The 25,025-nt window shown below is 47.9% G+C and overlaps 1 protein-coding gene across 9 annotated transcripts; it reads left to right on the forward strand.

Annotated features, from left to right (window-relative positions):
- The first annotated feature begins 4,182 nt into the window (after positions 1 to 4,182).
- On the forward strand, positions 4,183 to 24,755 carry LOC134136748 (cryptochrome DASH-like). 9 transcript variants are annotated; one of them, XR_009957533.1, is made up of 15 exons: positions 4,183 to 4,344; positions 4,550 to 4,722; positions 6,534 to 6,627; positions 7,771 to 7,901; positions 8,785 to 8,933; positions 9,343 to 9,431; positions 10,534 to 10,607; positions 12,376 to 12,465; positions 14,511 to 14,590; positions 15,984 to 16,043; positions 16,784 to 16,941; positions 17,228 to 17,377; positions 17,682 to 17,840; positions 19,765 to 19,864; positions 19,966 to 20,813. XR_009957533.1 is itself a non-coding variant. In XM_062568765.1 (14 exons), the coding sequence occupies exons 1-14, from the start codon at positions 4,279 to 4,281 to the stop codon at positions 24,158 to 24,160; spliced, it is 1,569 nt and encodes a 522-aa protein (XP_062424749.1). In that variant the 5' UTR covers positions 4,183 to 4,278; the 3' UTR covers positions 24,161 to 24,755. The 9 variants fall into 9 exon arrangements, 3 of the variants coding, with proteins under 3 accessions (XP_062424749.1, XP_062424751.1, XP_062424752.1); XR_009957532.1 differs by having other exon boundaries at positions 19,765 to 20,169; positions 20,721 to 20,807; XR_009957530.1 differs by having other exon boundaries at positions 19,765 to 20,813.
- The last annotated feature ends 270 nt before the right edge of the window (positions 24,756 to 25,025 follow it).

Genomic DNA, 25,025 nt, shown 5'->3' on the forward strand with positions numbered 1-25,025 from the left:
ATGCTTAAAAAAGTGGACATTGATGGATGACATGGCAAAGATTGGGATCAATTATGCAATGGACAGCAATGTGGGAGGCAAACTGTCCAGTGGACAAAAGCTTTCTTGTCTTGGAGGAAGATCATCAAGTGTGAGCCGTTAACAGAATCAAAAACACACAGAAGAATGCACAGCCCATGCGTGGCAGCTGCTTTGCACCTTACTGTTCGCACTGCTATAAATGGACCTGCCACTGCATCCGGTCTTAAAAGTTGTTCATGTTCAACAGGATGCTGGCATTACTGAAGAAGACTTCTGCCTTCTCTTGCCTCAGTGCTGCCACTGGCAGCCTGTTTCTGGGTAGGAAAGCAAAAATGTTGATGTTTTGAGTGTGCTGTTGATCTTCTATTACAACAAGCTAGCATCAAAAAGATAGGGTGAGGATGAGGGGGTAAGGATAGCTGAGCAGAGCAAAGAGAAAGAAGGACACTTGACCCACCTGCAGGTCCTCTTTCATGAGACTGGCTGTTTTTCTAAGACATTTGTTCTGGGTCAGCCATAAATGGAGATCTTGCTGCTGGAATGATGAGGTGTAATTCTACGGCTGTGTTACCCAAGGTGGGACGACAGACATTTTTGACTCTAACACTCAACTCTAGGAATAAACAAAGAGATGTTACATGGCTTTAATGAATGAAAAAGGACACCTAAAGCAGCTACAGGAAGAGCACAACTAAGTGGTCATTAACTAGGTGAAGTTGGGGTCTGTCCAAGACCTCGTGTCCCATGAGGTTGTCTCTGAGAAACAAAGTGATTGCATTGCAAGAAGCAACTTCGAGGTATTGGCTAGTCTGATCCTAATTTTCCCAGGCTCTGGATGGTCCATGGCTATCCGATGCATTTTATCTGAAGTCCCCTGCTAAACTTCACTGAGGTGTGTTTGGCAGGATGTTGTGTCCCCTAAGGTCTGCAAGGCTGAATCTTCAGTTGTGCCTTACAGCCAATCCCTGAGAGACTGAGAGACCAGTAAGACGTTCAGGCTATCCCACAGAAATGCAGAAAATATCATACACACAGGACCTTGCTGAAGTCCAGGAGAAAATGAATTTTCAATCCGAATTCAGGCCAGAGTCTACTCTATCATTTGAGTCTATGCTTTGTCACCCACTCTGGCAAATGTTTACATCTTGTTTCTAGTCTGATCTGCTCCTGCCTGAGCTCTGATTATTGTATCTCTCATCCAAGACTTATGAGCTTGTGGCTATTAAACCTTTTTCCTGATAAATATAATTATAATTTATGATAAGATCTCTTATTTTTTTTCTTTTTTTCCCTACTTTTGAAATGCTAATATTAGAACTGACATGCTACCTGGAAATGTCGTATGAACAGCATTTCCTGAGGCTGAACCACTTCTCTGCTTCTCCCCGATGTTACCTTCAGTCCTACATACACTGCGTCCAAAGTCCACAGCAGGCTTCACACAGGATGTGTTCATTACAGTTGGCCTGAGATGTTGATGCCCAGAGCTAAGTGACTCAGTTGACCTGGCCAGGGCAAGGAAGATGTACAACACCCTGACTGGTGCTGAACTCATCTGTATGTACTGTTAGGTGTCAGCTCACCCTGACACACCCCTGAACGCACTTGTACTGCTCCAGGATGCTTTTTTAGGCAAGTTGCAGGAGAGGTGCCTGTGCTTGTGGGCCTATGACAGGATTGTGGGAAAGCTCTGGAGAGCTGTCAGCTCCATTTTTTTTCCTGCCAGGGGAATTTTTCTTTTGTCTGCTGTAGGAACAGAATCATTCTTGCAGGGAGGTCCTTGCTGCAGAACAGGATTCACACTGCAAGGGTATCACAATGCAACTTAGTGTCACCAGCCCTGTTGGCAAAGGTGCTCTGCTTTCTACAGGGAGAATGGAAAGCTGGAACACCTTCTCGGAGTACAGAGGCAGGTGTCAGTGGAAAAATAAAAAGCTTTTGTTCTCATTGAGTAGACTTGTCTGAATGGAAAATCCAGGCAAGAAGAGTGAAGAGTCTGCGGTTCACAATGCCAGTTCTGATTTCTAATTTTGGAACAAAGTACTCCTCACTACTGCTTTTCCTAAACACTCCCGATACACACGTCTTCAGAGCATGATTTCATAAGGGCTCAGAAAAGCAGGGCTTGGGAACATTTACAATGCAGAATCTAAGAAAGAGAAACAATTGTATAAGTAAAAAAAAGAAAAAAAAACAGTGAAGTGGGCCAAATACAAATCTTTATTATCTGGATGAACTGGAGAGCGGCAGCAATTAGCACTATATTAGAAAGCACTGGTTTGAGCATGCAATGAGATTTGTATTCTCTTGCAGAAGGAAATAAAATAACCTCCAGTGATGTAAGAGGAAGGTAGCGTGCTGGGAGTAAGGAGGCGCAGCATTCATCTTGCTACTACTGCAGTATGACTTACAGCAATACTGTGCACCGTGCATCCTTTATATCTGCACAATACAGAAAGCTGGCCTAGGCTCATGTGCTTTTTCCTTGTTTTCATTTCACCCTTGGCATACTGAGAGTTTCAAATCTTCTCTCTTCTGTTTATTGCTGGGGTTTGGTGGAAACCAGCCCCCCTTGCCAATGGGTAATGCACCCTCAGCCCTTTTCAGCCAGTAGGGCTTGCATGCACATTAAATAAGACCGCTTTAAGCTGCAGTGCAAGTGGGTGGCTGTCTAGCAGCTATGAGTAAGCTACAAGAGGATGTCATTACTGCAAGACTTGGCCCAGCTTAATGTCAAGCAAGATATTGTGGCTGAGGGGAACCTAACTGCAAACAAAATAGAAGCCAACTGCATGGTTTGTCCTTCTCCAGATGAAGGCAAAGGTAAACAGGGAAGATTTGTAAACTGGATTTATAAAACCACTTCATTTTTGACATGATAAAAGGAGATGTTTGTTCCTATAGCAGTGCATTGAAAGCTAACTGTTTTCCCTGGGTGCTAGCCAAAGTTTTGGCTCTGCTTTTCTTTCACCAAACATGAGCCCTCTGAGATGAGTCACTGGTTCTTATGGAGGGTTGCAGTCTGGTGAGCCAGGAAAAGGAGCCCTTGTAACATCGAAAGGGAATCAGGAGATTATGTGTCATGTGAGTCACATGGGAAATCAGCATCATTTCCCTTAGCCAGCAAATGCAGATTGCATGCAGAGGACCTGCTGGCCTGGAAGGGCTGGAAATAAAATCAGGACTCCTTACTTAGTGGGGTTTGGGTACCACAATCTCTGACGAGCGTCTAATAGTCAGAGCGCGGCTCCACCAAAAGCAACCACTCGGGCAATTCAGATGTTTAGGTGAGCTGCAGCAGTCTGCACGCGCGGCACCGCCGGGACACGTCACGCGCAGCGGCAGGCCTGCGTGGCTCAGCGCGCGGGGACCCGTTTTGCAGAGCGGGGCCGGACCGACGGCCCGGGTTGTCGCCCGTCTCTCGGGCCCGCGGGGCAGCGCGGCCGCGGGGCAGAAGGGGGCTGTTGGGTTTGTGCAGCCCAGCGGAGCGGCGGCGGTTCTGCGCGCGGGGGATCCCAGCAGCCAAACGTCTGGATGATTAAAAAAAAAGAGAGAGAGAGAGAGAGAGAGAGAGATTATGGAGATTTAAAGAAAAATAAAAGGGAGGAGTGGGCTGAGAGGGGATCGGGCCGAGGGGGGGCGAGGCTGGTCCAGGGGACCCGGGGCGGGTCGAAAGGGGCCGGGGCGGGTCGAGAGGGACCCGGGGCGGGTCGAAAGGGGCCGGGGCGGGTCGAGGGGGAACCGGGGCGGGTCGAGAGGAGCCGGGGCGGGTCGAGAAGGGCCGGGGCGGGTCGAGGGGAGCCGGGGCGGGTCGAGGGGGAACCGGGGCGGGTCGAGGGGGAACCGGGGCGGGTCGAGAGGGGCCGGGGCGGGTCGAGGGGGAACCGGGGCGGGTCGAGGGGGAACCGGGGCGGGTCGAGAGGGGCCGGGGCGGGTCGAGGGGAGCCGGGGCGGGTCGAAAGGGGCCGGGGCGGGTCGAGGGGGAACCGGGGCGGGTCGAGAGGTGCCGGGGCGGGTCGAGGGGGTCCGGGGCGGGTCGAGGGGGTCCGGACCGAGAGGAGCTGGGGCGGGTCGAAAGAGTCGGGGCGGGTCGAGAGGGGTCGGGGCGGGTCAAGGGGACCCGGGGCGGGTCGAAGGGGAATCGGGGCGGGTAGAGAGCGAACCGAGCCGGGTTGAGGGAGGACCGGGCCGGGCGGAGGGGGACCGGGCTGAGCCGGGCCGAGCGAGGCGGGTGCGCGGCAGCATCCCCGCGGCGCCATGTCGGCGGCGGCGAGGACGGCGCTGTGCCTGCTGCGCAACGACCTGCGCTCGCACGACAACGAGGTAGGGCCTGGCTCGGCTCGGCCCGGCCCGGCCCGGGACCCGCCGCGGGGCCTCGTGTGACCATGAGGCAGCACCTTCCCCTTCCCCCCCCCCATCCCTTAATTTCTCCTGAAATCCCCCCAAATCCGGCCCCGCTTTGCCCTCTCCTTCCCCACGGAAAGAAATTGCCACCAAATGGCGCCGCGGCCCCTCTCCGTGCTCGCAGGTGCTGCACTGGGCCCAGAGCAACGCCGAGCACGTCGTGCCCCTCTACTGCTTCGATCCGCGGCACTGCCGGGGCACCCACCGCTGCCGCTTCCCCAAGAGTGGGCCGCACCGGCTCCGGTTTCTCCTGGAAAGCGTGAGAGACCTGCGGGAAACCCTCAAGAAAAAAGGAAGGTAGCCGAGAAAGCCGCGCACAAGCGACAGCCCTCGTTTTATTTTCCTTCTGTTTTTTTCAAGCCGCCGGTCAGGCCTGTCGAGTGCTCGGGGCTCTGATGGTGGCAAAAACCATCTGGTGGAGAGCAGCAACCCTTCGGTCAGAGCCGGCGTCCCCCGCCGGTCACTCCCCGGACCGCTCCGGGGCATCCGCAGGGGAGCAAAGGGCTGTTTGCTGGTCAAGGGTTTGCTTTCGTGGCTCACCCACCACAGGTGGGTTTCCACCTTGAGCGTCTCCCTCAGAGTCCTGCAAAACGGCGGCTACGCTAACCTCAGTGGCGTCCTTCCTGCCCTATCTAGTAGGGTTTCCCTAGGAGTTGGCTTGAAGCCCAAGACAGGCCAGCATGGACCACGGCTTGTGAGACCAGAGAGTTAACTTTGTGCATCCTGTCCCACTAAATACATCCTCTTTGATAGGATATGCTACAGGAAGGGGATCTTCAGGGATTCCCCTTTCATTATGCCCTGGAAAACTAGGTAGACCAAGGCCTGAAAGTCTGCATGTGAAGGAATCCCCTTACCAGATAACCCTTGGCTTTGCTTAGCAGAAGATGCATCAGTTGGCCTGTCTTCTGGCAGGTCAGCGCAACATCAGTAGCAGAAACGAGAAATGGCTCTGGGTGTGCAGTGCAGTGTGGGCTGTGCAGATGGTGAATGTTACGGGAGACTGGGTGAAACACCTGAGCAGTGGGTGTCTACGTCTTCACCCTCCAGTGAACAGATTTGGAGCTGCTGTAATGCTCCTCTGGCATTGTTAATAAAGGTTGGTCTTCCGCAGTGAGAGAGACGCGTGGTTTTGAAGAGCTAGACTAAAACCTATGCTCCATTTTTATGACCATGAAGAGTCTTCTCATTACAATAACAGAGCAGACAGAAACCTCCTCTACTTCCAGTCTGTGGTGCTCCCTACAGGCAGGTTGGTCTCTGCTTTCCTATGGGAAGTAAAGGGAACAGCTGCCCCCAGAGCACTCCTCAGTCCTGCCCTCCTTAGACCCACCCTGTCTTTGAAGAAACCTTTCAGTCATGGTTTAAACTGTTCTGGCAGAAACACTTTATTAGCCTCTCCAGCAGCTTCTCCAGGATGGACTTCTGTTATATTACACTGTGGTTTGTGTGTGTGGCCCGGAAAGGGAGGGAGTCTGGTATCGGGCTCCTCACAGGACTCCATACACCCAGTTCTGACCAGCTTTCTCACTGTGGCATCTCTTTTGATTTGGACGCCCGAGTACACAGCTGGGCAGTCTGTGGGGTTGTGAGGTGGGAGACAAGTTGTGACTATGTTCCTAGTACATGAGGAAGGAAGCCCCCTGAATGCTCCCATGCAAAGGTGGAGGGGGAGGCTGCCCACAAGCCACCACTACCTGTTAGGGGGTTTGAGACAGTAATGAGCCCTTGAGTCTCAGCCTCAGAGTGTGAGGTGGAACAGCTAACTTCAACTCTTAGGTGGCAACCTGGCTTTGCCACCCAGTCACCCTTTCTAAGGCTCCTGGCGTGTTTGAAATACATTCAGTGCAAACTCTGCCCCAGTGGCTTACAAATTCTGTTCAGTGGGTCCTAAAAAATGCGAGCTAGGTGCAGAAAAAATGAACGAAGAGGACAAAGGTGAGGAATAGGTAATAGAAACAGTCGGGTCCTAACTATCTACTTCTACATCCTCTCTGTGCTCTGTACAGAACCTAGTACGCGGGTGTCTGGGCTAGGACAAGAGGCTTCTATACAAATAAATAAAAATAGTATCAAACCTAATTCAGACCAATCTTCTGTGTTTGCAGTACACTGGTCGTGAGGAAAGGGAAGCCGGAAGATGTGGTCTGTGATCTAATTATTCAGCTGGGCTCCGTGACTGCTGTGGCTTTCCATGAAGAGGTAAAGGAAAGATTTGAGTGACGTTGTTTAAAGATAAAATTGGTGAGGTTTCTTCCACAACCAGTTGGTGATGCTGGTTTTGTACGTTGTGCAGAGCCTTCCTTGTGTGTGGCGTTGTTAACCACAGGGGAACTGGCCAGGTCCCGGGGTGGGGGTTGTGTAGGTGGGAGGCCTTGCTGGATGACAGCAGCTATTTGTGAATGATTGCTTGCAAGCAGTGTGCCTTGAGGAAGGAGGAAGCACAGTTTCTGGCAGCTGGCGTTTTGGATCAGGAGAGCAGAGCCCATTTCTCCTCCTGTCTGCTGCAAGCTGCTCAGTGTTAGCAGAGTCTGGGCCTGAGAGCAGGCCTGAGGCAGGAAGCACACTGAGAGCTGCACTCCAAGCATCCCTGTTGTAACTGAGCAGCCTACATATCCTGTAGTGCCTTGCTGCAGGCAACACTGGATTTTGGTGTAAGAACGACCATATGGGATCAGAGAAAAGGCCATGTAACTCCATAGTCTTTTTCCTGACAGTGGCCAGTAACGGATGTCCAGGGAAGACTATACCAGCAAGGTCAGTCTGTAAAGATACTTCCCCTGAAAACTTTCCTACTCTCCAAGAATTTGCACTCAAAGGCTGCTTGAGGCAAAGACAGTGTCTTAATATACAATAAATCTTAACGGATATCTTTTCCATGTATTTGGTCACTTTTCCAATACAAGTAAACTTTTAATATCTGGAGTGTCATGCAGCAAGGAGTTCCACAGTTTTCACTGCACACTGGACAGTGAACCAGCTTCTCTCTTTATTTTGAATATCCTTTTGTTAGCATTGAATGTTTTCTCATTTGTCTCTTCCTGGAAAGAGTTTGGGCTCGCTTATTTGCTTTACATTGGTGCCTGGGGTTGGTGGAAAGTATTCTAAGACATCTTGGCAGCTCCCTGTGCATGTCTCCCTCAGATTCTAGTGTCAGGTCTACTTATGGAGAGTTCAAACACTTGTTGGATTTGCAGAGAGTACCCAGAGACTGTTTGCATGCAACTGTCTCTGACTGGGTGAAGCTAAGTGTGGAGATGAAAGAGGAGGACAGGACCAGGGTCTGTGTGCATGAGGGAGCCAAAACCGTGCAGCCATGGTCTCACCACATGTCCTCCTTCCTAGGCTACAAAGGAGGAGCTGGATGTAGAGGAGGAGCTGTGCAAGGTGTGTGGTCAGCATGGAGTGAAAATCCAGAAGTTCTGGGGATCCACACTGTATCACCGGGATGACCTTCCCTTCAGGCCTATAGCCAGGTGGGATGCTCCATGACACCCCTTACCCCTCTTCTGCCACATTTATTGCTTACTGAACTGCACAGGGCAGATCTAGCCATCCAGTTCCACTGGGAAAGGACCCATTAGTTCATCTGCATTTATATAACAGTGATGTGTACATCAAGGGAAAAGGGCATGTTCATCCCTCTCTGCCAGTAGCATTTGCTCATCAGTATGCATCAAGATGAGAGGCTTTTTTGATCTTCGATTGAGGGACTAATTTCTCTTCCTCCTTCCCCCAGTACAGTTTAGATACTCATTCTGCAGTGCCTAGAGACCCTGTGGCATTGGACTGGATTATCCCATCTGGCTAAATGCAGATGTCTATGAGAACAGACCTCTGCATGTGGGCTCTTCACCCTTGGCTCCTGCAATAGTTGTTGGAGATCTGGCTTGTGGAGTTGAGTGATTCATGTTATCCTATCGAAGATCTATAAAACAGGGCAGAGGAATCAGGCCATAAAAATGCCTGTTTCTCTCCATTTACTGTAAAGGAAGCCTGAGGCTGCAGACCTGTATGGTGCAGGAGTATGGGCAATCTAAAGTTAGGTGAGGTAAACCTCACCTAATGGATTGTCTCATTAGGACATTCTATAAATACCTCTTATTGAAAAGGCACCATTTTCATCAGAAGCAAACAAAACCTGGGTGAAAGACTGAACTTCTGACTGCTGCTATCCCCAGGGGAATCTACTTCTTTTGTGCCAGGTGATGTACAAACATGTACCAAAAATACGTACACTGCCCTCAGGAGAGTGCAATCGGAGATGCTAATCCTCCGTCAGCAGAAGCTAACTGGTGCTGTGTGGAGGGGCCAGGATAGCTGTCTCCCGAAGGTCTGATTGCACTGTAATCTGCGCAGGTTGCCTGATGTCTACACTCAATTTCGAAAAGCCATGGAAAGTGAAGCAAAGGTACGACCAACGCTCCAAATGGCAGAGCAGCTGAAGCCTCTGGCTCCAGGGGTGGAAGAAGGATGTATCCCTACAATGGAGGAGTTGGGACAGAAGGGTGAGAAAACCTAATTTGGCAGCTGCCCCTAGGAAATTTCTACTGAGACATGTCTCTGACTGAGCAGCAGAGGCCCTCCAAGGCAGTGAAGGCTCTTCAAGCTGTAATTCAGCATCTGTTCGCTCAGACATCATATCAAACTGTTGGCAGGTTGAACGTAAACTCCCTGCGTAGAGAAGCTGGCGTGGCAAGCCCTGTAGTGTAGTGGAAAATATCCCTTTAATCAATATTTTGAATGTGTTTAATGTGGCCTTTCTTGTTTCCAGAGATCACTGGGCACAATGATTTATTTCCCCAAAGCAGATAGCCCCAATGATGAACTCCTCTAGTTTTTATGCTCCCTACGTTTGAGCTGCTTCTAAGAGATGATTTTTCTTCATAACAAGCTGATGGTTATTTTCTATGGCAGATTTTGTAACTGATCCACGAACAGCTTTCCCCTGCAGTGGAGGAGAGACTCAGGCTTTAATGAGACTACAGTATTATTTTTGGGACACGGTAACTCTTAAATTTCCTTCTCTGCATCATCCTCTATGTACATATGGCTATACAAGTGGGTGAGGCTGCAATTTCATTTCCTACTAATATTCCTTAGCTCCTGTATAACACTTTACAAAGGAGAGAATTAGCGTTATATTAGTTTTTCAGAGAGAGAAACTGAGTCAGAAAGAAGTCGTCCAGGCACTGGGATTATTATTTAAGTTCTTGTGAACCTAATTTAGTGGCCAACAGTCCTGAGACTCTTTCTTCCACCAACTTTTGGGAATTGGGGCAATCTTTTGGCTCCTTTATCTTGATTTACCCTTATCCCCAGGTCAGCAGCAGTTTAGTTCCTCCACTTCGGAGGAGTGAGATGTGGCCTGAGGGCTTCAATTGCAAGGGAAGCGAGGAACAACTGACCCAAGCTGCTGCACAGTGTCTCCATTAGCATGACTTCAGGGAGTGCATAGTTCCTGATCCTGGCCAAGCATGAATACAATCAGTGCTGGAAAACCTGTTGCCTTTTTGTAAGGCCAATGTTTTCAGCCCCGGTGGTCTAGAGCAGCCCATTTGCAGTTGTAAACTGCAGGCAAGGGGATCAGGGAGCGATCAGGGTTCCCTATAACGGCCTTTGCACTGGCAGTGGAGTGTCCAAAAAATGGGAAATCTGCACCCAGCCGTGACTGAGGGTTGCCCAGACATAGCAGCGATTCCTGCAGCTGAGTGTTGGGTGCTGTAGGACACTGAGGTGGACCCTGCTACCAGTCCCAATCTGGCTGCAAGTGGCACCTTTAAGTGGATTATTGATCCAGAGTGAGACCTGTGCAGGCAGGGAGGAGTACAGCCAGATTCATGGCACTTGTAGAAAGCAACGTGCCAGAGGCTAAAGGGGGAGCATGGCTTGTGACAGGCACCCCAGAGCTAAAAGGAAAACTGCTGGCCTGATCCATTCCAGTGTGCTGGAGGCAGTAGTTTGGCAGCTCTGTAATCCTTGCAGGCAGCCGTGAGAGGGAGCCTGGCTCTGCCAGATTGCTCTGGCTCCCATGACAGCGTGAGAGTAAGCATGTTTTCCAGGTTGTATGTACACCATTAACATCTTTTGTCCGTATTTCTTGCACAGAACCTTGTTGCCTCTTACAAGGAAACACGGAATGGACTGATAGGAATGGATTATTCAACCAAATTTGCACCATGGTAAAAATCTATTGTTGTGAGACTTTAAATAAGCTCCCTCTCTCCCCCACTTCCAAGTTGATACTACCTGTTGGTTGAACACTCACATGGCATGGATAAGGGTCTAGGGGTGTGATCCCCTTGCCCTGAGCTTTTTGTTTGGGGTAGAACAGTCGCAGAGCTGCTCTTTACTGCACTCCCAGCCATCAGTTCCTTGGGAACATTCTTGCAACTAGGAATTTTTGAAGTGTAGCAGTACCATGCCAAGTACCCAGTGTGAGAAGGGATGTGAGCAGGGCACTGGAGATGTGTGCAACTTGTCTTTGATTTTGTGCTGCTCTGTGTATCAAGAGTGGTTCAGAGCAGGCAGGAAAGAAATGTAGTTTTGCAAGCAGCATATTGACAGGGCTGCAGCAGAACTAAATCTAGTCCTGGTCTGCTGAATCCTTTGGAGCAAGTCACCTTGCTTCACTGCTATTCCATTTTTCTATGGAAATGAAGGGCCACTTCTGATCATTATTGCAAAAGAAGCTCTTGTTTGTTTAAGTATGATGACTTCTAATTAGGAGCTTTAGTCTCCAGTGCTGGAAGGGACAGAGTTAATTCCAAACTGAACCTGCTGCAGCAGAACTCAGTTTAGCCTAATGCTGAGAACATCTGGAGCATTTGCCTGACAGAATTACAGTGTGAAATACTTTTTTTTCTGGGGCTATTACTGGTCAGGATTTCTTATTTTCAGGCAGCCTGTGTTTCAGTGGATGCAGTGGATGGCTCCACCTGGTGGCACCTTGGGGTCCTGAGACCGCTGGCACTACAGGAAGTTCTTTAGCTGTGGTGGCCTCCACTCCTGCTTCTCCAAAGTGGTCATTTACTTGTCCAGAGCAGAGAGCCCTGATGTATCTGCATCAAAGTGTTCTTCTGTCAGAGAATCAAAATCAGAGCTGTTCAGGTTGCAGCCAGTCATTCACATCTCATACAGGCCATTTCTAAATGCTAGAGTTTGTTAACAGTTATGGAAAAGCTTTCCAGATCCCTTCTTCCTGCTCTCCAGAATTCATCAGAACGTTAAATGTTTCCATGAGCTCTAGTGAGAAATTGCCTCGAAATACATTTCTGAGAAAAAAAGATGAAGGTTATTTCTTGGCTCTCCCTTTGCAAAAGATTAGAATCTACAGGCTCTTTTCTGTCTTCCATAGCAGTGATCTGGAACAAGTGGAAGGAGCTCAGTGGGTTACAAAGCTGGGGTTGGGTTCAGTTCCCTACTTTTCCTAGCCCGTCTGAGATTTTCGGCAAGTCCTTTGCCTTCTGTGGGTCATGGTTGCTCAGATGAGGCGCTAAAGTAATGCAGCAATAGGATCTGTAGACATGATAAATAGGCTTGTAGTAGAAGAAAGGCTATTGAGCAGCTAAAGCTGACAGTGGAGAGGCTGATATTTGGGATCCATTTCTGGGTTTGTTGTTGATACACTTAGTCACTGGCTGGTAGGAGAAAGTCTTTAAGACGAAAGTTGTCAAATTTCTGTAAAATGATCTCTCTTGGTAGCCTGGGGTCTACCATAACAGTCATCTAAAACAGGAAGGAAGGGCTGTGATTTTTGTTTTTGCTTGGAGTTGCAAAAACATCATATGACTTGATGAAAGTCTTTGGGAAGCCCGTGACAGGACTGCAGTCTGAGCTAAGGCTTTGAGGCAGCAACTCTAAGCACAAAGCTGCCCCTCCGGTCCCAGTCTGCAGATGTCCAGCTATCAGTCCCTTGTTGCATTTTAGCCATCTTCCTTTTGCTTTCAGGCTGGCATTGGGCTGCATTTCACCTCGATACATCTATGAGCAGATCCGGAAGTATGAAAAAGACAGAACAGCAAATCAGAGCACATACTGGTATGAACCCGCTTGATCACTGTGGCTTGTTTTCTCTGAAAAGCAAACTGGCATCTCATGCACAGGAGAGAGAGATTTGTTAATTTTCTCCTTAATGTTTGGTTTTCCTGTGCCTGCTGTCTAGTTTCTCTGGGTTGCACTGCACTTCTGTTTCAGTATGGATTTATTAGCCTGCCTTTGGCATCCAGAGCTCTCGGCACTATGCAAGTCAAGATTGTTAATTGTCATTAGTATTGCTGGGAAATTGTGGCTCAATTTTTAATACTGATCTATGGAAATCAGCATGATCCCTCTTGGAACTGTTATAATGAGCTAGATGAAAAGGAGGAAAAATGACTTGCAAAGAAAAGCCAAAGGATTTCTTATCACGATGATGTGAGCAGAGTTTCACCCAATATTTAGCATCTCAGACACTGTGCGACTTGTGCAAATCGCAGCGTGTCAGAAGCACCGCAGGAGCTCTGGTCGCAGCCCTGCGAGCAGCCCTGCGCTTGCTCAGCTGCCTGGCTGCGATCACAGCTCCATAGCAAAGGGAAGAGTGGACTTAGAAGTGGGCTTAATGCATCCAGCCTTCCCATGTCCTGCTTTACCTCACTACTGGTCGCTCATCAGCCTGCAGGTTGTACTGGGGGAGCCTGCGCTGCTGGAGGACAGTTGAGGTCAGTGCATCTGTCTCTGAGCTGTCCTTTGGCTTGCTCGTATGCTCCTGATCCACACAGACACAGTGAATTAAAGCCTGGACCCATCTAAAGTACTGAGATAAGAATTCTCTCTTAGAGGGATTGAGACAGCATGTTAGTGCAGGCTACAGTGATGGCAGTGAATTGGGTATTGAGGATACGCTCAGAGCCACACTTAGCTAGTAGTGTGGCTGAAACCCCCATGAGAGATGGAGAGATCACTCGTACTTCATCAGGGAGCTGTTATGGGAAAGCAGGTTCACATCAGAGCCTGGTCTGATACTAGACCTGCATGGAAAAAAACAAAACAGAAAGTCCATGCAAATTGTAAAACTGTGTTGTAAAACTGGGGAAGAATAGGCAGAACATTGCCAACAGTCATGACCAAAATACTCAGTTTTATTGAAATTTAAATGACAGATAAAATATTGACGTTCTGCCTGTTTATGTGTGTACTTTCTTTTTCTTCAAAGAGAATTAAAAGAGGAAAGATTTCAAGAAATGAACATACTCAATTCCCCCTTCCCCCCTCCATGTAATAGCCAGCCTGCCTGTAGCCTGGGTGCCATGGTGGTCAGAGCATTTTAAAGTGACAAATGATGATAAAAAAGAAGCTGTCAAGATCCCAGGCAGTACAGTCACTGTACAGGCAACACAGTGAAGCACAGGTCTTCGGTGGCTGCTTACGAGGAGCTGATTGAATCCCTGTGTCAGAACTGTGGTTTTCAGTATTTGGGACAGTTTGTTTTATAGTCAGGATTTCCAGAGAGATCTTGTAAGCTGAAACATCATCTGAGCAGCATATTCTCAATATACCAAATTGCTGAAGCAGCTCTCAGAAGGCTGAGGTGCCATCATTCTTTTTAATATAAATTCTTCTTATAAATTTTCTGCAGGCCTAGCACCTGATCTCATGGGCGAGGCCATGTAAGCCCAGTTCTGAAAAATGCCTTAAAGTCCCTTACAGAGGTTGTTGCTTAAATCCACTCAGAGCTGGTAGGCATGTGCTGACGTGCTTGCCCATGTGGAAGTACGAGGCTGAATTAGGCCCCCACGCTGCTCTTTGCAGAATTATATCTCAGTAGGGATGGATCAGTAACATGTTTCCTGAAATTCTGCTCTCGCACTAGAGCTGAGGAAGGCCTCCCAAATGATGCGTGTAAAGTTTGCTTTTCATCATAACCATCCAAGTGCGTGTTAGATTAATAAGTTTGGGGCAGAATCAGTAGCAGGACAAGGTCGGCGAAGCTGCTCATTATAAATAAAACTCGCAGTGTTATTAATGAAGGGTGCTATAGAGGCAAAATCCTAAATCAGTAATTTTCCGATCCACGGTGAAAATAAAGATGTGGCTCTGTGTTTTAGGGTCCTGTTTGAACTGCTGTGGCGGGATTATTTCCGATTTGTGGCCCTGAAGTATGGCAGAAGGATTTTCTCACTGAGAGGTGTGTATGGATCACTGTGTTTGCAGGGGAAAGGGGCAATCACACGGCATGGAAAGGAGGAGAAGAGGCTGCGAGTGTTGCATTGTACGAATGCTTTTCTCATAGGCGTTGTGTCACTAATTTACGATGTTTCCAGGGTTGGGCAGGAGGGGAATTTGCATTATGTTATCAAGTCCTCTTATGGTGGGTTTATTTGAATACTCATTTGTGTTGCCAGTTTAATGATATTAGGCACTATCTACTAGCAACAACTGCTGTCCCTCACTTAGTGAACTTTCCGTTAGCAAAGAAGTGCCGGAACACTGTGCTGCTGGATGCTGTGTAGAAACTGAGAGAGTTTTGCCCCCCAAACTGATTAAAAACAGAGAATATTGTTGACTCATGTCAGTGGGAAAGGACAGCACAATAGGAATAAAGAGGCTGTTTCTGGAAACACTGGAGCCTTTGGAGAGGCTCAGGCTTCAGGACTTGCCAAAATTCACCAGAAAATCTGGGGCAGAGCAGGGACTGACCCAGCAATATGAATCCTGAGACAGCAGATACCTTCTCTGCCTTGCACTACATAGGAATTGGAGTAGGACTCAGCACCAGATCTGGTCACCTAAGTACTGGTGTCAACAAACAAATGAGGGTCTGAACTCCCAACAGGACATTGGATAACCAGCAGTGTTGGGTCAGATGCTCTCCGTGTGATTTAGCTGTCCACACCTAAACATACAGCATTCTTCCTGGCATCCAGCTGTTGCTCCAGAGGGGCACAGGTCTCTCTCTGGGCCTGTGGCGCAGCTTTCAGCCCCATCTGACTGTCTTGGATGCCCTAAGCATCTCACAGGGCACTGGATGCCTACAGTCCCCCTGAACTTACGTCCCTAGAGCAAGAGCCGAGTCATCCCTACTCTTTCCCTGCTGCTGTACAGAGCTATAATTGCCATTAGGGCTCTGCAAACACAAAGTCTGACCCCCACCTGCTCCTACCCGACTGCAAGAGCAAGGTGCTACCAGGTGCTTCTGCCAAGTAATTCTGGGCTCAGCATCTGATACAGATAGAAAAATTATATCAGTATTGTCTTAAAGTAAAATTGAACAAGAAAACATTAGCTTGGGGTGGGACACATCTCCAGCTTGTGAGATCTGAGCCACTTTTACATTAAAAAAAAATAGTAGTCCAAGTCCAGCAGAGCTTTAGCATTTTCCATGTGCATGCACCCCTTTGCCATACTTGGAAGGAGAAACGGATCTCTAAATCTTTTCAGAAGGAATGTGGCTTGTTTTTACTGTCAGTGAGAGCTCTAGGTCCACCCTAAAGTCTTGTGCCAAGGTACCTCATTATTTTATTTATAACTACCTGTGTCAGCACTTGTCTTCATTGGCAGTTCATTTCTTTCTTCAACAGGGCTTCAAGGTAAAGAGGTCCCCTGGAAGAAGGACCTTCAGCTCTTTGACTGTTGGAAAGGTCAGTAGAGATTGGAGGTTTGTCAGGCGTGCTCTTGGTTTGCACGTGTCTGCATGCTAACACCTACCCAAGTGCGAAATCCGATTTACGCAGATTTCCATTAATGCCCCACAGGTCTTTAATATCCTTGTTTTATAACTTTGTTTTCACATTAGTAACAAAGATAATATCTCAAAACAAGGAGGCACTAACAGATTAATGTATCAGGGTCTGAAATACACAGCTATATATCTTTCTTCTCTTTAATGTCATATGTGCCTGTTTGCACACAGGTACAATAAATCTTCTTAACTATAGAAAAGATTCCATGCTTCTCATGTACTAACCCTTGGGGACTTGCCCATTACTTCCTTCTCTATCATTAGTCACCTTTTAAGACTCTGTTCTCAGCCCATCTCCGTGTTGATTGTATATTTATTTTGCTCAAATTCCCTGTAATCCACCTGAGTCATTGTTTTTTCCATTCTGATGATTTTTCTATACCTTGTTTCTTTTCTTGCCAAAAATTCTGCTCATTTAATTTGCAGTTTAATTTTCTATTTAATATCCAGTGGATCTTAGTGGCTCTGTCTCAGCTAAACCTCTCTAATACCTCCTCAGGAGAATGTTTTCTCCCTCCTGCTGCCTGTTGGCATTGTCTTTCCTGCTTGGGTGGCTGTGAACGTGCACCTACACGTTGGTTATACGTGCCTCTCTGAAAATGTCATCGCATCCCAGCGTTGTGCCTTCTGTCTCTGCAGAGGGCAAAACCGGGGTTCCTTTCGTCGATGCCAACATGCGAGAGCTGGCGGCGACGGGGTTCATGTCTAACAGAGGGCGGCAGAATGTCGCCAGCTTTCTCACCAAGGATTTGGGTCTCGACTGGAGAATGGGAGCAGAATGGTTTGAATACCTGTTGGTAAGACCAAGCCCATTGTGTGGCTGGAGGGCAGCTCTGCCTGATAAGGATACAGAAGGTAGTCAGTACTATTCAGGATGATATAAGTGCATGTATGCAGCGCTTGCATATTACGTACCTCCCAAAGCTCATGTAGGAAAAGGGAGCTTTGCTGCTGTGAAGTTGCAATCAACCAAGATTTAGATGTAGCTAGGAAGTTTGCAATGATGTTTTTGTTCTTTCATGTGTAGTGTTTTAGAGACCTGTCACACTTGAGAAAACTATAAAGCGTATGTTATCTTAACAGTGCTCTAATTTGCTCACCCCAGAGGCTGGGGAGGAGGACAGCCCAGAAATAGAACATAAAAATAAGTACATTTTGTCCAGTGAAGCCAATGTTGGCACAGCATCTTTGCATTGATTGCTCTGGACAGAGAAGTCTTCTAGCCAAGAACAGGCAAGTATGGACAATGGCTGGATCAGCTTCCAGAGGCCTCCACCCTGGCTGGAGGCACCCTTCTTCACCCTAGTGAGTCACAGGCCTCCTGGCCAACTGGAGCACCAGTTCAATTTGTTTCTGTTATGCCAATCAGCAGACATGCAAGCTCAGTTAGACAGCAGGGCTGCTCCCCCACCCCTGGCCTGCACCGCTCCTTCACCTGAGGGCCTTAACAGGCTCACTGCCCCCAGTTCATTGGCTTGGACGGGAGTATGGCTCTGTGTATCTTTGCTTTGTTGTCATTATCTCCTCTCTCCTTTAGTATCACAAAGCTGAGTTGTGAAAACTGATGCTGAGGAACTGAAATTCTTCATCAGAATGGTACAGATGAAATAAGACCAAATATTAGCATCAGCCTCACATTGAATTTCTGGTCTGTGAGGTACAAAAGGCTGTTGATAATCACCTTTTCCAGTCACTGGTATGATTATAGAGTTATGAAGCCCAATCACCTTGTCACTATCTGCAGTTAAAAGATCCTTTTCAGTTTTGGGCTTCCCTGGGGCTGTGCTCCGACATGGCTTTGGCTGCAGAGATCTGCAGGAAGACCTGGCTGCTCTTCCCTTTGCTGTGATTCACATGAGTACCCTGAGCAGAGGTGGGCTTGCACAGTTGCACAATGTGGTCAAGATTCCTTCAGGATCCTCCAGAAAGTAGTGCTGGTAGCTCCATGCAGTGATGCTTTTCCAGATGAGACTTAGGGGCCCCAGCGCATGACACTAGAGGACTTATTTTGGAAAAGCGGCAGCCTTATCCTTCATATTCTGGCTAGATTTTACCTTGAGTATATTTCTTCTGCAGTTTCAGTGGTATGTAAAAGATAGCTGATACCCTGCCTACCTTAAGCTTCTAATCAAGAAGCCAGGTAGGGGCTACATTTCAGTACGGATGATGTAACTCCTGTAGACTAAATGCATTGTGTGCGCCGCATGCTGATCCTCCAGAAGAATGGTACACCACTGCTGAGGTACATACACAAATGTGCAACATGTCTGCACGTGCCTGTCCTGCAGATTGAGCCACTAGGATCATTTTTGAATGGTTTGTGATACCTGACTTCTGATGGCATCTATCAGCTATTTTTCAGAGCAGTTACAATGGTGACTTCATTTCACAGTTTGATGCCTGTGAAAGTGAGCCTCTTACTCAAGGCCACCAGTCATCAAAGTTGGGCATCAAGAACTGAAGCTGTGCTCTGACCAGCAGGCAGCCTCACTTCCTTCAAATGGGAGCTTTTCTTGCTTGGCAGTCAGACCCAGACGGGCATGGGAGATTCCAGGTCCTCCTTCCCAAGTGAGAAAGACCTGGATGGTCTCAGGCTGGAAAGATGCTCCCTGGGTTAGTTGCCATTATTCATGCAGGCATGAATGTTAACAGCCTTGCTGGAAGTCTGATCTGGCTCTCTTTGCAGTAGACCTTTCAGAGGGCACGAAACAGCTCATTGCTACTCTGCAGGTTGGCCTGGCACTGGCTGGACCTTGTGTCTTTCTATCCTTTCCTTTCAGCTTCTGTCACACTGATACATCACTAAAGAGCTCTAGTTCTTTAACCTGGTTTCTCTCCCAGAGTGACACAGAGGAGGCATCAGTTTGACAGGGATATACAGGTATAGAACGGTACAGGCTAGTACAGAGCTGAAACTGGGGTCGTGGCTACAAAAAGAGAAAGTGATGCATTTTCTCTCTCTCATACTTTCCCCAAAGGTCCACAGAGTGTTTGCTTGTGCCTGTGAAGCAGGGGATGTTTGTCGTCCTCACAAGGCAGGCAGAGAGCCTAAGACATGCTCTCCAAAACCTGCTGAAGCAGGGGAAAGGCAGGATCCCTCTGGTATGCTGAACAGAGAATATTTCTCAGCTCTGATTTCATGCACAGGGTCAGACCCCAAAGAAAGGGAGGGAAACGAACATAAGAGAATTGCAGGAAGGAGCAAGGCCAAGGGGCAAATGAGCCTGCCTCCTCCAGTCCCTCTGGGGCTTGCCCTCACCTCCTACACATGCTTTCCTGCATGTTAATCGCACAGTCGGGCCTCTGATGGCATCTCTCTTCCCCTCCTTATCTCACTAAGCGGAGGAAGTGCTGCTGAGAAAGGGAAGCCTGGTGCACAGCGAGCACAACTGGCTGTCGATCACCCCGTGGCCAGCTCTTGGCTGGCTTTGCAAAGAAAGGGGGAGGGAACATGGCACAGTGCGTTCCCCTGCGCCTTCTGCCATGTGGGTGCACTGATTGCCCCGCTCTGAGGGGTGGCTGTGATTTTGGAAGCGTCGCTCTGTGGCCTGGGTGTTGCTGTGGCTGCAGTGAAGGGAGCAGAGAACAGCACTGAACTTGTCTAACAAGACTCTTCGCAGACTCTCTGCGCCAGACTTTCGCAATGCGGACATCTCTCCTGGGAGCGCACAGAGATCCCCCACCCAGTTTGCTCTCACTGCCGCTCCCCTCTTGAGCTAGGTTTGAATTGCCCTATGACTGTGAAGCTTTTGATGTTGGATTTAAGCCACCGAGCCCAGCTGACAAACAGACTGGACTGTGTTCTTCTCTCTCTGTTACAGAAACCTTGCTCCATTTTACACAAGCATCTCTGAGAGTCTTTTATTTGTTTAGATGTTAGAATAATTTGACTGTACGCAGCCTACTGCATATGTCATGAGAACTGATGTTTCCATAGTAAAGCACCTCTCTCTGCCAAATCCCGGTGAATTGAAGCTGATGGCCCAAGGAAGGTCAAGTGTAGCAGGGAAACAGCTGCTGTATTGGTACTGTTGGTATCTTCATAAACTCTGTGTGGTCACTCTATATAATCTGGGTTAGATTTTTCTCCCATCCGCCTCATAGTATCTGCAGAGTTGATTTTGCTAGCCCCTGGTATCTGGGTAACAGAGCAGGAAGAATTTTTCTACAGTATATGAAATGTAGTGGGCTACTGATTCTTGAATAAGAGCACTCCAAAGCTAGGGCTACTTGTCAAATGTCTTGAAGTCCACCAGATGACAGCAGACAGAGAAGAATTAAAAAAAAAATGAGAAAAACAAAAAGTTCATTTGGACTTTACCCATCTCCTTGACTTACTGACCATGAAGTGAAGTAGTCTGGGAAGCTGTTCCCAGCTGTGCAAAACAGTCGTGCAGCCTGGTCCTCTTTGGAGGCAGATGGCTGTATCTATGTGGGAGTGCTCTGACACTCCCACGTGGGACAGACTGATTCTCACGCAAGCGGTTATCCCTTTGAGAGAAGGGGTGCATGGGGAGAGGAGGGTCACCAAGAGCAAGCCCAGCTCTTCATACTGTTTTCTTCCTGTGTGCTCAAGGTGGACTACGATGTTTGTAGCAATTATGGCAACTGGCTGTACAGCGCTGGTATTGGCAACGATCCGAGGGACAACAGGAAGTTTAATGTGATCAAACAAGGCCTGGATTATGATGGCAACGTAAGTCTTGTTTGGCTGCCTTACAGTGAGTAGTGCAGCAAAGCACCACACGGGTGAAACCTGATGAAGGTTTAAACAGGGTGCTCATGTAAAAAATGTCTGTTGATGCTCATGTGAGAAATGACTGGTGAAAACAGCAGTATAAAACATTAGGGAAGTGACTGCATCAGACAAAACAACTGAATCTCAGTTACAGGACCAGTTTTGACTTACAGTCTTACAGGGAGCATAGAGGGATCTTTCTGCATTCATATGTGATAGTCCCAGGGAAGAGAGACCAATCTGCTGTGTGGATACTGCAACAAGAAAAGTATTTTCTTGCCAACAGTCAGGCAGGTTTCTCACTGTTGTGCAGGAAGATCTGACGTTTAGTCTGCCACTGTCCCCAAAGAGAGTGGTCTTGCAATGGCAAGGGCCTTGCCATTGGGCTATGTGGTTGGTATTTCGTCACCATTTCTTCTGGTTAACAGCCACATCCCATCAATATCTCATACAGCCACCTCCTTGAGCACAGAGCACCTTCTTGGAGAACTCAGAAGTGATGGATAGGAAAGACTGAGCAGCTCACCTGGCACCAAGGGAGTGGCTGGAGACTAGTTAATGCCTGTAACTTTTCTGACTCTCCTATGCAAGTGATAGGAGCAGATAAATTGTCCTTTGCATGTGCTTAGCTGCTGTTTATGTATTGAGTTAACTGTTTCCACTCCCTTTCTTAGCTTCATGGCAAGATGGCAGTGTTACCTCTCTGCAGTGTAGCTGACAGGGCATAGGAAGGAATCAAAGCTTAGTCCTAGTTGGGGGGACAGCAGTAGAATTTATGGGAGACTTTTAGGGGCGAGAGGGTTTCATCTTGCCAAGCACAGAGATGTGCACCCTGGTGTCCTTCACAGTCACTAGAAAGAAAAGAACATCTTGGGAGTGGCTTTATCTCACCCTGTCCTAAATAGGGCAGGTGAACCAAGAAGCATCTCTGTTTCCCTCCATTGCCTGCAGCGGGAGCTTGGGAGAGGAGCCCCAGCTTCAGTGTCTCTGTGTTTCGGCACTCATTCAGGGTTGAGGGGTGTAACAGGAGGGTCTAATGCTTGACAGAAGTAACTGAAACTGTAGTGCGCCAACATTTTCACCTAGAAGTCAGGGTTTTTTTCTTTCATCTTAAAGAAGACCCTTGCTAGGAAGCATGTACTGATCACTAGTGAATATATCCCATCGCTGTGGTTCTGTTTGCAGGGGGATTACGTCCGGCTGTGGGTCCCAGAACTACAGGGCATAAAGGGAGGAGATATCCACACACCTTGGGCCCTGACCTGTGCCTCTCTCTCCCAAGCGGGAGTAACTCTAGGTGAGACCTACCCATGGCCAGTTGTGACGGCCCCAGAGTGGAGCAGACACATCAGCCAGAGGCCTGTGAGTACTGGGAAGGTTTAGGGGCATGGGGGCAGGGGCCCAGGCAGCTGCTCTGTGTCTGCAAATTCTGCTACATTTTTCAGATACAAAGGTTTTTTTTTTTTTAAAAAAAAAAGTGTAATCCAAAGTCACATTACCTCGCAGAAGAGGGTGGTCCTGCTCTGCACAAGAATTGTGCCTATGCTAGTGAACTAAATAGCTAGTGAGGCCTGGGCCTCAGGTGTTACGCAGGCTGTTAAATTGTTAGCGGATTCCCTGGCACTACTTTAGCCGAGGCTAACCAGCACCTTCCAGGACCAGTCTGGACACAGTTTGAGGGTAGCATGTGCCAAGGATTGTCACAAAAGACTGGCTTGACAAAGCCACCCTGTGCCATATGGACAAAAGCTGTGCCAAGCTAGTTGGCTTTACAGCTATAGAATGGACCCATCATGCTTTATTTACTGTTTTGCGCATAGCTTTTGTTACTCGTTTTTTTTTTCCTCCTGCATATCTATAGTGCCAGATATACCAGTTGTGGTGACTGATGTGAATTTTAGCTGCTTCTTTATCTCATTGGCCCTGCAGACCTAGCAGGGCTTAGACAGAGAGCATGTCTTCTACTGCATCCTTCCCTGCCCTCCAGACGCTGCCAGCTCTGGCAGCCCCATGGCCAGCCCCGAGGGGGCAGGTATCTCTGAAGGCCTCCACTGGCCTAAACACCCCCTTACACATACGGACAGAAGAAAGCCCAGTGTGATGCTCAGTTCCCACTCTGTGCATATGGTGGGGAGTAAAAATAACCTGCTTCCTAACATGCTTGCATGCATCCAAACTGGAGTTACCAAGACCAGTGAATATGGGAACTGGATGCCCTTGGACTTTGCTTTTTAGGCCCTTGAAAATGGGGGCAGATTAAGATCTGGATCCTGTGAAGTGTCAAGTATGTCAGACTCGCATCTGTTAGCTGTTAGGTTTCTTTTCTTGGTGGAGATGGGTGAGGAAGGAAGTGCTCTGTTGGTCTGTGTGAGGGCAGTGATGGTGAAGGGGAAAGGGAGAACCAACTCTACTGTGTATTTCAAGGGGGGGGTTAGCATTTTGTCTTTCCCCATGCTTTCTCTCTGCCTCCTCCCAGATAAGGATACTTAGTGGAGGCTCAGATTTAGTTGTCATACTGTGTTGATGAAGAATGAAATGAGTTTCCATGAGGGTTTTAATTTCAAGGCCCAGTTCCAAAGTTCTCAGGCCAGATTCCTTCAACATGAGCGGGAAGCTTTGCTGAAGCAAGGACATGGGCTTCCAGTCATGCTATCGAAGAGCCTGGATTATCACCCTGTGTATAAGAGAGCACATGAGAGGAAAGAAATGACTTTGTGAAGGAACCCCTTGGTGAGGCACTGGTTTGATGTAGTGATGAAACTTGAATCTGAAAAGCCCTTCAGCTGAGGAGGAATTTCATTCTGATCAGCTTTCCATCTCACCTCGGGCTCTGCGTGGCTTTCATTGCCACACTGTGCTTGTGAAATCCTAATGCTCTGTGGAGTCGGCCCAATGTTACTGAGGCCTGGAGAAGGACCTCTGTCCCTGTCCCCCTGCCCTTAAATTGAGTATCAAATATCTTTGAAATTACTGGCCCATATTGGAAAACCTATTTTCCTAAGTCCCAGACTAGAATTGTACTATAAGACCTCCCTCCCTTTTTCCTGCTCAGGGGGGTGAAAATGCCACGTGAATGTTTCATTGATTAATATTGCATGTCGAGGTTGCTTTGTGATCAGATTTGCTCTTCAGCATCAGTAAATACCTCACCATTCATCTTTCATTTGCAGCAGAAAAGAGGTTCCCATCCCAAGGGGAGGAAAGCTCCTGCACACCCACCAATGCAGCACAAAGACAGAGGGTTAGATTTTTATTTTTCTCGCAAGAAAGATCGATGAGAAAGGCGGTCCGTGTGCTTACCGGAGAAGAGCTCAGTGGAGCTTGGACCACTGAAGATGCCAAGATAATGGTTAATCTCCTTGAATCACACCTGTGCAAGAAGTATGGCCACAAGAAATAGGAACCTGCCTCATAAATAGTTCCAGGAACATCAACTGGGCATAGATATTGGGAATTTCTGTATTAGCTCTGCTGATGATGATCTGATACTCAGTTTTCACTTCAGTGCTTAAATTGCTGCTGTGAGCTCTCAGCTAGCGGGGTGCACTGTAGAAGTGGCTGCCCTTCACTGCGGGTCTGATTCCCATCAATAAATCTGTAAAATGCTTTGGCTGAAAGGGGCTGTATAGCTATTATTAATCAACCCAAACGGGGTGGCCTTTCTGCCGTGAGGCTGCTCTTGCCTTGCACTGCTGCTTACAGCTATTAAAGCTAGATTTCTACCTCTTTTAACAAACTGAAGAAGATGGCTTATTTGGAGAGTTTTCGGGTGGAAATATATTTGTACTGAATTTTCTTACGCTCACTTTTTTCATGTTGTAGAGCTTTAAGGACACTGATCATTACGCAATTAAAAGTTTTGCTACAGGCATAGTTTATTTTCCTCATTTATGCGACGGAGATTTATAGATAGTCTGACACTTTTTTTTTTCCATTGTGTCTTCTATAGTATCTTGGAAAATGTGAAAGTTTTGCTTGAAAACTGGTCTGGAGTCATTGTAGTACGTGGGGGGTTTTGTGATACCAGCCTCGAAGATGGGAACAGTTCAGCACGTAACTGAGACCCACATTTGACACTCAGCACCACCAAATAGTCTAAAATAGCTCTGCAGGCATTTTAGGTGTTGTTTTTATGGGAAAAAA

This window comes from Rhea pennata, chromosome 2, assembly GCF_028389875.1.
Source record: "Rhea pennata isolate bPtePen1 chromosome 2, bPtePen1.pri, whole genome shotgun sequence".
Taxonomy (NCBI): domain Eukaryota; kingdom Metazoa; phylum Chordata; class Aves; order Rheiformes; family Rheidae; genus Rhea; species Rhea pennata.

Excerpts from the sequence above, each read along its gene's own strand:
- LOC134136748 (XM_062568765.1), top strand. The coding sequence starts at position 4,279 with ATGTCGGCGGCGGCGAGGACGGCGCTGTGCCTGCTGCGCAACGACCTG. Across the intron at positions 8,934-9,342 it reads GGAGGAGTTGGGACAGAAGG|ATTTTGTAACTGATCCACGA; the intron begins GTGAGAAAACCT and ends TTTCTATGGCAG. Across the intron at positions 20,841-22,067 it reads GCCTGGATTATGATGGCAAC|GGGGATTACGTCCGGCTGTG; the intron begins GTAAGTCTTGTT and ends TTCTGTTTGCAG.